This window comes from Bos javanicus, chromosome 1 (genome assembly GCF_032452875.1).
Source record: "Bos javanicus breed banteng chromosome 1, ARS-OSU_banteng_1.0, whole genome shotgun sequence".
NCBI lineage: Eukaryota > Metazoa > Chordata > Mammalia > Artiodactyla > Bovidae > Bos > Bos javanicus.
Window position 1 is genome coordinate 69,911,666 of NC_083868.1, and position 14,283 is coordinate 69,925,948.

The 14,283-nt window shown below is 35.1% G+C and overlaps 1 protein-coding gene across 11 annotated transcripts in view; it reads right to left on the minus strand.

Annotated features, from left to right (window-relative positions):
- Nucleotides 1-88: 88 nt before the first annotated feature.
- Nucleotides 89-14,283, minus strand: part of ZNF148 (zinc finger protein 148) — a 146,331-nt gene continuing 132,136 nt past the window's right edge. For all 11 annotated transcript variants that reach the window (XM_061410850.1, XM_061410902.1, XM_061410819.1 and 8 more), the window contains 2 exons: nt 6,918-7,036; nt 89-6,590 (listed from right to left, as the gene is read on the minus strand). In XM_061410850.1, the coding sequence (XP_061266834.1) occupies nt 4,992-6,590; nt 6,918-7,036 (1,718 nt within the window). In that variant the 3' untranslated portion in view covers nt 89-4,991. The remainder of the gene's footprint in view (nt 6,591-6,917; nt 7,037-14,283) is intronic.

Here is a 14,283-nt window from a genome sequence, read left to right on the forward strand (position 1 = left end):
TTTTCCTTTATTAGTTGAAATACAAAGAAGGCATAGGGGATCCCAGGAAAATAACACTATATATCAGAAAATTCAACGTGCTCCACCATCAGGATTTCCATTACACATTTAATTTCTTCTGTACAATTTTTATAAACTTGTTTTTCTTTTCAAAGTCATCAGATTTCCAGATTAAATTCAGCACTACACAGTATGCCCTTGAAGTAAAATGAGGTTACCTGCTTTATTTGGATACCAAGTTCCCTTCCAGACAGCATTAAAATAAAGACAAGTAAGACTACACAGATAAAATCCAGTATAATTCAAATCCAACAATGAAAAATTTCCCCCATTTTGTTGCAAAATTCTTTCTACTGAAATGCTCTGCTACAATAATAAAAAGCATACATTACATATAAAAGATACCAGTGTACTAAAAAGTGACAGAAGTGGACTAGCAAATCCTTCAAAGCACATTATATAAATGACTAGCATTTAAAAACATTTTCCTATAAAATGTAGGTCATATACATTTATAAATTGGCGAGTTTATTTCTAAAGCAGTGATGTGTGTGTGTTCAAATAGTTAGCTGTTCTGTACAGTATAATATCTACTCAATTCAAACTACAATAGGTTTGTCTTTCTTTGTATTGAAGTTGAACAAATTCATCTGATCAGCTGAGAAACCAAGGTTGAAAAATAAGTATCTAAAAATCAAAGTAGAAAGTTCAGCATTGTTGAAATGTAGCTATGAAATATGAAGAGAACTATTTCACAATGGAGCTGAAGTCACCTCAAAACTTATGGGCTTGAATCTAAAACAGAAACAAATATTAAAATCCAAAGCAAACCACAAAGTTAGGTAGCAGTACAGAAGCAGGAAAAAAACCACACCCCTTCCTTCAGTGTGATGGGCACTAAGTTTTGCAGTCTTCCTCCATCTTGCAGAAGAGTGGTAAGGCCATTCAATGCTTAGTGAAAGTGAGTACAGATGAAGTCAGATTTAGCCTGTCTCCCCTGCAACTTCAATTATGCTGTGTAAACAGTGTTACGTTCCAATAGGAGGAACAATGGAATTTGCTTATAAAAACTGATTAAAGATAATCATTATTACATGAAATAAAGATAATAACTCTGAAATGTTTTTAGAACTTTCCTGATGCTACTTGTAAAGTTAGCACTGCTATGTATTATTGCTTACATACAGTACAACATCATATGCCTTCTAACATAAAGCAGTACTGTGATTTGTTTGTACATATTTACAGATTCTTAAAAACAAGCTGTAAAAACATTACATACTTTCAGACAATACAAATTAGCACATTGGTACTCACTTCAAAACAAATGGAATGCATAACATTAATAAAACATCATAAAGGAAGACACACATAAAAGTCCTTGATTGTCAAGACACGTTTATATATAAACTCTAACTGTGCAGAATTAAAGATTCAATCATAGGTACATCCTTATTTGATGAACCATATTTACAGCATGGTATTGCATAAAAAAATAAAATAATGTTTACAGGGTTTTACTTTTTTATCCATTGGATTAAAGAAAGCAACAAACACAACAAGAAATGTTTGTCTGCTGTAGTTTGTTTCCTACTAAAGTTTAAGTGAAAGAGGAAACATCCGTTTTTTATTTGCAGAATATAGCAAAAACAACTGGAAAATTATTTCCCTGAAATAAAGCAATTTGAAACGGAAAAAGTTTAAATTAAATTGCAGAGTCAAAAAGTTTCTCATCGATTATAATAGTGCTTCAAGTAAATATACTGTGGAAAAATGAGTCCTAGTTTAAAATGTTCTAAGTCTAAGAAATAGTTTTACAGTAATGCCTACTTTTAAGTTTCCCGGCTTTTTTTTTTAAACAGCCCTTTAAAAACCCAAATTAATAAAATGAAAGAAGTGGCAAAAGATCTAACCTAGCTGGCACTTTGCAAGCTTCTCTGGCCTGTGGAAATGAAAGCCTACCCTGAGCACAAGGCCTCTTTTGCCTCTCAGAACGAGAAAATTACCCGACCACTGGCAGTCCTCACTCAGCCAGAGCTAAGAGGATGGATTTCTGTGGTATCCACTAGAAAATCTGCAAGTAGATCCAAAAAATTTAAGAGCCACTTCAAATATTCTGAACTAAATGAAATATGTGTACAGTAAGTTAAAAAACAAACGCGCTTTTAGAAGATGTTCAAGAGATATTACTTCATCTAATGTCATCTGTTTCCAATCTTCAAATGTGAGAACAGGTTCTAAGAAAGCACACCTTGGCTCACATTTCACCAAGTTTAAGGATGTAAGAGTATGTTTTCATAGAACAATTTGCTCACCAAGAGAAATTAAAAAACAAAACAAAACCCAAATTGCAAAAGGATATCCTCAATATTCTGATTTAAAGCAGCACAAAAGGCTACTTGCTTTCTCTGTTAATGCCCAGATAGAAATTAAGTAACTTTCTGAAGCAAAATGGGGAAACCCAACTGTTGAGATGTTTATCATATGATGATAATATTAATACACGGTAAGTCTGGTAGGCATGTAAAATTTCACAGTAAAGAGAGTAATGACTATACTTTAAGTGGTAAGTCAGTAAATTATGCCAAAGTATCATTTACCTCAAAATATGCTTCTAATGTGGTAGAAAAGTCTGCCATTATGTAGATGTACAGAAAAAAGGCGAACACAGGAATGCAACGCCTGAACTTCTTTCTACTTGCATTGACTGCCACTTTCAAAGGCTTACTGCTCAGCAGTACAGCCACATTCTAGAAACTGTGCTGGTGATGTTAACACAAACCAAAAACCCCAGTTTATTCTGTACCAAGTTCTCAACAGAACAGAAATTCTGATCAGGCTCAAAACAAAAACAAACAACTCAGGACATCAATGCCTACTATCACCCAATAAACAGTATGAGAAAAACACAAATGCCTATTCCTACAGAGAGCACAGTTTCATTGTTAACATCTCGCCTGAATGATGACTTCTTGAGGTTGTGATGTGCAACGCAAGACACACCATGCTTAAGAGTCAATAATGGCAAAACTTAAATATATACTTCAAAGAAGTCTAAAATTCTTGAAAAATTTGGCAGCAAAGAAAGCTGTCAAATGGGAAAGTTTCAAGCAAAGTTTAATAACCAAAGTATAGAGGAAACCACATTAAACATAATTTATATTTCTTATCATAAAACACCATATATTCAAAATAAATGTAAAAGATGTTAAGGTTAGATATTTCTTTGTTCCCTTTCTTTATGAGAACAGTCTTGGGATAACATTAAATAAAATAAAAAATAATTTAAAATGTAGAACATTCTATACTGAAACAAAGACTGAAGGTCTATAAGGCCAATATAAAAGCTAAAATGGAAATTAACAAGAAAGCTGCATCTTCAAGGGGTATTAATTTTAGATTACTGATGCTCTATCAGTATGTGTGCATTGTGACAAAGATGGTGGAAATTTAAAATAAAAAACAAAAAAGTTGGAACAAATTAAAGAGGATAATAAAATCAATATAACTGTTATTTTCCAAAAATTAAAACTGTCCAATGTGTAACTCAAACCATCATTCTTTAGAAAAGTATATATATATATATATATATATAATATGTATATATATAAAAGCATTATTTATTGTACCATGCTGTATTAAGACAAAATATTAAAAAAAACATTCGTGGTAGAAGGATAAAGTCTGTAGTTTATTTAGATTTTGAAATGCAACAAAAGGTTTCCGATCACTCATCTAGCTGAAAAAGAAACTGTAGTTACTAGAATTAGTAAACACTTTTGGTTTGTAAAATTGTAATGAGCCGTGTTCATTAAAAAGTAACTCAAGATAAAATAAGCAATTAAAATGCCCATTTCTTTAGTTTCTCTGGATACTGTTTAATTATCCAATCTATCAAGATTCTAGAAAGAGAAGGATTAAACCAGATTTTACAGTTCCAAAGATACCCAATTTCCTTTTATTGTCAAAAATTAAAATTTTCAATTATGAGATGATTATGACACAACCATATCAAACCTAAAAATCTAAAATTTTTTTTACTTTGAGAAATCAAAAATACCAAATAGATTCTAAGTGCTCTATGTTAACTGAAGTGTATATGTAAAGTAAAATACAATTAAGCTTTAAAACGTGGAATATACATTTTGTATAAGCATTATGTTCTTGGGAATGTAATCTACAGAGTATCTTCTTACTAAAACTTCAAAACCTTGATACTTGCACATGAAAAAATCATAAAAAATATCTAAGTACAACTGTACAAAGAAACTGACACCAATATGCATACTTCCATATAGAAGTGAATGCTTCAACAGTTATGTATTTTGGTAAAAGTTTTGAAAGTATGCATATTTTTTAAAGTAATTAGGCTTTTAAATAGTGGAGTCTTAGACTATCAGATTTTTATTACTTTTCTCAAAAAGAAAAAGTCGATATAATGCAAAATGAAAATCAAGGGTATATGGCATATCATTCTTTAAAAGGTGGTTTCTTTTTTCCCCTCATAGGACACACTAATTTATTTAAGCCATAATCTCTTGACATTTAAACTTTTAAGTTCACTCTGTCTGTAAAGTATACTCAGATTCCCTGCTGAAGTGCCATGACTATGCTGAAAACTTAGAAACAGTATGAGTAAATTTCACACAATTACTAATCTCCTAAGAATGTACAATGATATCAGTTAGGAAACAATTGTGCGAAAGTCTCTTTTTTTTTTTCCTTTTAAACTTGGTGTAGGTGGAATAGCAAGTTTCTGATCTAAAACAAGTAATGCATTGCTTCTGTAAAGGTGACAACATGTAAGGCAGTTCAAAGAATGCTGACTAACCAAACAAAACACAGTTATTGGATTATCTTGCTATTCATATCAGCTTAACTTGTTTTAACGCATTGCTCTTAAATCTGTACAGCACTCCATTTTACACAGAGTAACCCCACTCTTGATTAATCTGTTCTAAAGTGCCAGTATTATTTACACATTTTTTTTTTTAGCCAAAAGTCTGGCCAGTTGTAGCATCAGGTGAGGATGTCATCCCAGCTCTATTATCATTTACATTCACCAAGGGAAATTCTGGAAACTCAGCACTTGTCCCTGGTCCCCGAAGGTTCACCTGTCCATTGGCAGTGCTAAACTGAGTAGCTATTCCAGCTCTGGATCCATGATATGGAGCACGGAAGGGTTGTTCAAAAGAGCTCATTTGGTAAGCTTGGTGGACAGGCTGAGCCTCAGCTTTCTTCTGAGAAGTCACTTGATCCAAAAAGTCCTGTGTTGATGTGGCAGAAGCATGGTTTGTCTCATCACCTGAAAAGGGAAATGAGTGCTGTGAATCACCAACTATGAGTCCAAAGTGGGATTTATCCGGAGTTGTTCTTAGTGGAGAATTCATTCCTGAACGAAAGCTATTGATGGGCATGGCTGCATAGACTTGCTTGTCTATGGAAGAGAATGCTGGCTGATTTGGAAGGGTCTGGTTATCAGTCACAAAGTTAAGGCTCGGGCTATTCAAATAGGCATCATTTTGGCTAGTTCTGTCCAAAGCCTGCTGCAGAAACTTTGAGTATTCCTGCAACATGTTGGCTTTATCTGATGAGGATGCTTGGGAGCTTGATCCAACATTCTCCGACTGGGTAACCTCAGGTACTTCTGAAGAATTTATTGATATGCTAGAAGTCACCTCAGTGTCCGCAACACTGAATGATATCTCATGCTGTCCATTAGCTTTATGGGAATAATGATCCAACAGAGTCTGTAGTACCTCATCTGGAATAACATTTTTGTCGTGATTACTCTTTATCTCCACATTCAGTGCCTGTGAATCTAATATGGATGCTGTGGTACTCTCATCAATGACACTTGCCACAGCTGCTTGTGTTACAGACGGCTGAGAAGCTATAGTGCCCACATTCAGCGCATACTCCCTACTATTGTTACTCGCTGCCTGAAGATACCGCTTCTTTTTCAAAAACTGCATGGCATCATCATAGTTAGTGCTACTGTGCACAGGTTTACTGGGCCCCTCTTGCAAATTGTCAACCTGGTCAATATCAGCATTGCCTTCTGAGTCCAGTAAAGCTTGTTTGTCCACAAGTTCAAAAGCATATTTTGAAACTTTGCTCTCTTCATATGTGGATAAAGGTGAAATCGTTTGATTCTGCTCCAATGGCTGTTTCAGACTTCTCTTACTATTAATTTTCTTGAGGACCAACTTAGGTGGATGTATTTCTCCTGATGCATCTTCTAAATGCGATCCCCCAACTGAGGAATGGGGCATTTCCACAGCATACTCTGCCACCATATACTCATCTTTCACTTTCGTACTTGACGAGTAAAGAGGCAAGTAATCATTTTTGTCCTTCTTTAGGTCAGATTTGTCCAAAGAACTCTCTTTGTCCATCCCGGATGATTTTTTCTCAGTTTTCTGCCTTTTCTTTTTTGGCAGTGAGTTATCTTTTGGTGATGTAGAAAAGCCAGAATCTTCCTCGGATGTCAGAAGGCCACCTTTGATGGCACATCTGTTTAGTTTTTTATCATGATTTTCATGGCACATACGTTTATGTTTCAAAACACGATCTGTTCTGGAAAAATACTGTCGAATTCAAAGTTCGGAAGGGAGTTTTTTGTTTTAGTTTTGTGTTTTGGTCAACCAAGAAAAGAAAAGAAAAAAAGCAATTAATATAAAGATAGATATAAGTGTAATAATATGAGCAACTCCAAACTAATTTCCTGAGCCAACTGTCTATTATAAATTGAATCAACAACAGTTAGGAAATTCTTCAAATAGCTTTAGTAGTTACTAACATTTTCTAATTTAATTCATTAGAATTATTTTATAACTGAATTCCAGACAGAAGACTTTCAATGTCAGTCATGCGTCAATAAAGTAACTTTTTAAAAAATTCAAACCACATCTTACCTGTAAACAGTATTCACACTGGTAAGGTTTTTCTCCACTATGAGTTCTCTTATGCCTTTCCATATGGTATTTTTGAATGAATCTCATACCACATTCATCACAGCGAAATGGTTTTTCACCTAGTATATGATACATAAAGTTTAAAACAAAACAAATACTGTGAAATATAAGTTAGTGAATTACTTTACCACAAGAATCTCTAATAAATTACTTTACCACAAGAACGTTGCCATACTTTGTTCTTTTTAAGTGACATAAGTCTTTATTCTAAATATATCTTCCAATTTATTTTGTCAAGAATATCTTGCTTTACAAAAATGAAAGAGAGCGGCACATGCCATTGAGAAGACAAGACTGAAGGCACACATGCTCAATCTCCCAGCCTTTTATTATATGTACACATAAAATACTCTTTCCATAGAGACCAGTATGACCAAGAACTTCACAGTAATATGAACGGGTCTCAGTAGAGTGGTTAACGTCTAATCTTTTTTTCAATCATACAAAAAATATTTTAGAAAAATTTTTGAAAAAGAAAAGGTTACCCATACATAGACCAACACAATTCTGAGTATACTTTTTTAAATTCATGTCTTTTCAAAGATTTTTGTGCTTAAATAAAATCTAAATCCTAAGAAAATATCTTTTAAATCTAATTTATCAAAACATAAAACAAGTTTAAATCAGAGCTAGGTTTTAAAAGTAATGTTTGTTTATATTGATTCTCTTTTCCTCAACTCAAATGAGCATTTTTCAAGTCCTTCTGGGAAAGAATTAAAATGAGCGATGTTAACTGGACACAGAACTCCCACCCCACCTCCAATTTTTTTTAAAATGACAAAAGGACTTCTTAGCTTGAAGGAACCATCTTATGAAGATCTAAAATAGTTTGCACTGATGAAGCCACAGCCTAAGTAAAGAGAAGGGTGTGACGAGAAGTCACACCCTTCACCTATTTGGAAAACCACTGTTTCTACTTTATTAGTCAACAAAATTTTACTAAATTCTTCTCCTCTACCCATAACCCCTCTGTAAGAGGTTAAAAATTAAAGACTTGTTACTTGTCCTTAAACAGTTTATAACATAATTGGGAAAACATGATACAAATATTACAAGGGAACAACTAACAAAACTATACCCAGCTCTGGTTTACTTTCACAACTTTATAACCCACTAGCTCTCTTCTTGACCTTTTCCTCCAGTCAAATTGAAGAACCTGCCATCCTCATGCTTTCCTACTTCTGCCTGTTTCATGCTGCTCCTTAAGTCCACTTCTGTGTGTTCAGATACTACGCCCCCCTCGAGGACCAACCCACCTGGCTCTAGAATACGTTGCCCTATTCTCCCAGAGGAAAGGTATCTTTATCTTCTCTGTTGTTCAGTTGCTAAGTCCTGTCTGACTCTCTGTGACCTCCGGGACTGCAGCACACCAGGCTTCCCTGTCCTTCACTATCTCCCAGAATTTGCTCAAACTCAAGTGATGCTATCCAACCATCTCATCCTCTGTCGTCCCCTTCTCCTCCTGCCTTCAATCTTGACCAGCATCAGGGTCTTTTCCAATGAGCTGCCTCTTCGCATCACATGGCCAAAGTACTGGAGCTTCAGCTTTTGCATCAGTCCTTCCAATGGATATCCAGAGTTGATTTCCACGAGGACTGACTGGTTTGATCTCCTTGCAGTCCAAGGGACTCTCGAAGGTCTTTTCCAACACCACAGTTCAAAATTCTTTGACATTCAACCTTCTTTATGGTCCAGCTCTCATATCTGTACATGACTACTGGAAAAACCATAGCTTTGACTAGATGGATCTTTATCAGCAAAGAGATGTCTCTGCTTTTTAATATGCTGTCTAGGTGTATCACAGCTTTTCTTCCAAGAACATCTTTTCATTTCATTAAATTATCATCAAATTATCTTCTTTAACTTTCCACAGAACTGTAGCTGTACCTTTCCTAAGGCACTCATTACTTTCATCTCAATAATTAGTCTACAACTCTACTCTTTTACTAAAGTTCTTTAGGTCAGAATCGGGGCCCAAATTATCTTTATGTAGCTCAAATTACTTAGGGCAATTTTTTAAGTGCCACATGAATGGCATAAAGGATTATTACAGAGGCTTGTTAGTGGAAAAAACCATTATCATGAACTGGTATGGTTTGGAAAAGTTTCTTGGAAGTGTCAGAATCTATGCTGAGCAGTCGTTAAAAGAGACTGTGTATATGTGATTAAAGCCAAGAAAAGAATATTTAGTGGGGAATAACAGAGCAAGTAAGGGTTTAGATATTATAAGATATACAGGAGAATCACAACAAACTGTGAAAAATGGGAATACCAAACCACCTGACCTGCCTCCTGAGAAATCTGTATGCAGGTCAAGAAGCAACAATTAGAACTGGACATGGAACAACAGACTGGTTCCCAATATAGGGAAAGGAGTACGTCAAGGCTGTATATTGCCACCTTGCTTTTTTAAGTTATATGCAGAGTACATTATGCGAAATGCCAGGCTGGATGAAGCACGAGCTGGAATCAAGATTGCCAGGAGAAATATCAGTAACCTGAGATATGAAGATGACACCACCCTTATGGCAGAAAGTGAAGAGGAACTAGAGAGTCTCTTGATGAAAGTGAAAGAGGGGAGTGAAAAACTTGGCTTAAAACTCAATATTCAAAAAAAGATCATGGCATCTGGTCCCATCACTTCATGGCAAAAAGATGGGGAAACAATGGAAACAGTGACAGACTATTTTTTGGGGCTCCAAAATCACTGCAGATGGTGACTGCAGCCATGAAATTAAAAGACACCTGCTCCTTGGAAGAAAAGCTATGACCAATCTAGACAGCATATTAAAAGGCAGAGACATAACTTTGCCAACAAAGGTCCGTCTAGTCAAAGCTATGGTTTTTCCAGTAGTCACGTATGGATGTGAGAGTTGGACTGGGAAGAAAGCTGAGCGCAGAAGAATTGATGCGTTTGAACTGTGGTTTTGGAGAAGACTCTTGAGAGTCCCTTGGACAGCAAGGAAATCAAACCAGTCAATCCTCAAGGAAATCAGTCCTGAATATCACTGGAAGAACTGATGCTGAAGCTGAAACTCCAACACTTTGGCCACCTGATGCAAAGAACTGATTCACTGAAAAAGACCCTGATGCTCAGAAAGACTGAAGGCAGGAGGAGAAGGGGACGACAGAGGATGAGATGGTTGGATGACATCACCAACTCAATGGACATGAGTTTGAGCAAGTTCTGGGAGCTGGTGATGGACAAGGAGGCCTACCATGCTACAGTCCATGGGGTTGCAAAGAATTGGACACGACTGATCGACTGAACTGATACTGGAGAAATGGTGCCTAAGAAGAGACTTTAACTTGGCAATAAGTCAACTATTTGAAACTTTTAAGAATGCCAACTTCAGTAATTGCTATGGAGTTAACTAAATTTTAGGGCTGAAGGGACTTTGCAATGACTTCAAACTGTGCTCTTGGGAGCTCCACAGAGGCCCCCAAAGGCTAATGTGCCAAATGGCTCTAAGCTTCCACCCAGAATTCAGGAGGAAATAGCTCTACTTCTGTACACAGGGGGTCTGAGTAAGGACTCCAAGGGTTTAGAGACTAGAATGAAGAACCTAACACAACTAACCTCTACCAATTTACTTATCATTACAAAAACAAAGTCCAGAAAAGTTAAGGTATTTGTCCAACAAACGCTGGGAGAGAAGATCACTTACTTAGAACATTTCAAAGGGAAAGAAATGAGAAAAAGGAGGTGAGAATAGACAATCCATTCGAGATTAAGAATTGTTAAGGATGAGGAACTTAACTAAAACTGAAATGGACTATTATGGTGACTAATCAAAAGAACAAGATCTCAGAGGAACTAGGATGAAAAGGGAAAGTACAAGTATTATTTTTTAAAAAGTAAGAATAGATGCATATTTTGAAGTAAAAAGATGTATATGATAGAGCACATTAAGATCAGAAGTTGACTTAGATCATTTTTCAAAAGTGAGAGAGGATAAAGAGAAAATTAGTGAATGAATTAGAATTCAACTAATTCTCCATGAGAAGACTTTAATATTGTTAATAATGATATAACACCTCACACTGGTCAAAGCAGAAGGTGACACACTGATCCTAAAATTCAAATGGAAATGCAAGGGATTCAGAGCAGCTAAAGCAATTTTGAAAAAGAAAACTCAGATTTCCCAACTTCAAAACTTACAGCCAAAGGCCTAAGGAGACATACATATTAAATAACAGAACTGAGAGTCTAAAAATAATCTTTACATTTACAGTTAACCGACCTTTCATTATAGTTGCCAAGATACTTCAGTGGGGAAAAAGTCTTTTCAACAATAATACTGGGACAATTTGATACCCATATGCAAAAGAATGGGATTGGACCTCAACTTCGCATTGCATACAAAAATTAACTCAAAATAGATCATAGGCCTAAATGTGAAAACTATAACCATCAAACTCTTTAATATATGAATAAATCTTGACTTTAGATTATGTGGGCAACGATTTCTTAGATATCACACCAAAAGCATAAGCAACCAAACAAAAAATAAATAAAATATACCTCATCAAAATGAACCTTTGTTCTTCGAAGGACACTATCAAGAATGTGAACAGACAAAATGCTATGGTAGCTGCTGTGAGAAATAATCTGCCAAAATGTTAAACTTAGAATTACCATATAAGCCAACAGTTTTACTCCTAGGTACCAACCCAAAGAACTGAAAACAGGTATTCATTCAGAGATTTGTAAACCAAAACACATAACAGCATTATGCACAGCAAGCAAAAGACGGAAACAACCCAAGGGTCCACCAACAGATGAATGGATAAACAAAATGTGATACATACAGAAGATGGAATATTTTTCAGCCACAAAAAGAAATGAATTTCTGATACATGATATAACATGAATGAACCTTGAAGAAATCATACTAAGAGAAAGAAGCTAGACATAAAAAGAACAAATACTGAGTGATTCCATCTATAAGAAATACCTAGAATAGGCAAATTCTCATGGATAGAAAGTAGAATAAAGGTTACCAGGGATTGGAAGAGAGAGGAAAGGAGGGTTATTGCTTAATGGCTACAAGTTTTTGTTTGTGTATAATTTTGTTACACAATGTCATAAATATACTTCATGCCACTACATTGCATAGTTAAAAATTATTAAAATGGTAAATTTAGTTACAGTTTTTTTTCTTATAAGGTGAAAAGACAACCCAGGAATGGGATAAAATATTTTCAAATCATGTTTCTGAAAAGGGATGTCTATCTAGTGTATTAAAAAAGCAACCCAAAAACCACTTATAACTCAACAGTAAAAAGACAAATTATCTAATTTAATAACAAGCAATGGATCTAAACAGACATTTCTCCAAAGAAAATACACAAATAACCAATAAGTACATAAAAAATGCTCAACATTCTTACTTATTATGAGTGTTGAGTGAAGTCACTCAGTTGTGTCCAACTCTTTGTGACCCTATGGTCTGTAGCCTACCAGGCTCCTCCATCCCTGGGATTCTGCAGGCAAGAGTACTGGAGTGGGTTGCCATTTCCTTCTCCAGGGTATCCTCCCGACCCAGGTCTCCTGCATTGTAGGCAGACGCTTTACCGTCTGAGCCACCAGGGAAGTCCCTTCCTTACTTATTAGGGAAATGCAAATCAATATCACAATGAGATACCACTTCATACCCAACAGGACAATTACAGTAGAAAGGACAATAATAACAAGTGTTAGCACGGATGCAGAGAAATTGGAATTCTCATGCTTGGGTGGTAGGATTGTAAAGTGGTGCAGCATCTTTGGAAAACAATTTTGCAGATCCTTAACAGTTACCATACCATATAACTCAGCAATTCCACTCCAAAGCATACACCCAAGAGTACTAAAACATTATTTCCACACAAAAACAAATAAGTAAAAACAACCCAAATGTCCCTTAATAGAATAAATGAACAAAACATGGTATATTCATACATGGAACATCATTTAGCTATATAAAGGAATAGAAGTACATGTCGCAACATGAATGAACTTTTAAAACAGTAAAAGGAGTGAAAGGAGTTAGGCAAACAAACCACCTACTGTGTGATTCCATTCATATGAAATGTCCGTAACAGGGAAATCCATAGAAACAGAAAGTAGATTAAAGATTGCCTAGTGCTGGGAGGTATGGGTACAGGATTTTAGAATGGTGAAGGTTATTCTAACTTAGAATAGACTGTTAAGAGTCCTGTGACAGTTGTACAACTCTGTCAATATACTATAAACTACTGAACTGCACACTTTAAAAGGATGGGGTTTTTGACACTGTGAATTATATTTCAATAAAGTTGCAAATTTATATACTGCAAGTTAACACAACTGACATCATACAAAGTGAGTAAGATTATTTCTTCCCGCAAGGCGCAAACAATTGAATTCAAAATAAATTAACTGGAGAAAAATCATGCTTGAATTATTAACTATGTATTAGTACATGCTGGGTAGGAAATGGCAACCCCAGTAGGCTACAGTCCATGTGGCTACAAATAGTCGGACATGACTGAATGAGTGACACACACACACACACACACACTAGTACATGATCAAGAATTAAAAGCTCATTTAACTAGAAGCAACATTAACAAATCTAAACAAAAAGGTACTAGAAACATTAATACCTTAAAAGAAATTTGTACAAATGTTCCCTTGTTGCTTAAAAAAAAACAAAAATCAAAATAAAACTAAAAAAACAAATAACTTTCATGGCCCCTTAAACAGAACAATTACAATGGCCAAGTCAGCCAGGATTAATGTAGACACAAATTTATCTTCCATAGTCATTTACTTTTTGAGTACTCACTTTTGATATACTTATTTCTAATCCTTTGTCTGTTTTCTCCTTTAATATTTTCCTTTTTCACTATATCATCTTTCTTCACATCTTTTTCTCCCATTCCCCCCTCCCTTCTTCTCTCACTTTTTAACTAGCTATTCCAGAAATAAGACTTTTTAAAATTTAAGTTTTGTCATTTAAGGATCCTTCTTTGTTTATGGATTAGATCACATACTTAAATGGTTCAAAAAAAAACCACACAAAAACACAAAACAATACAGACAAGTATATGGGAAAAAGTTTTCTTCCTATCTTTGCCCCTCCATTGGTACCCACATTTACTTGTTGGGGCTCTGTTTCCTTCCAGTTTCTTGACCCAAGCATAAAGAAAAATAAGTACATATTCTTTTTATAATTTTTCTCTCTTTCCTATGTGACTACAGCATATTTTATTGTGTTTAGAGATCTTGTCAGTAGAAAAAGAATTAGCTCATTTGTTCTGACAACTGATATATCTTTCA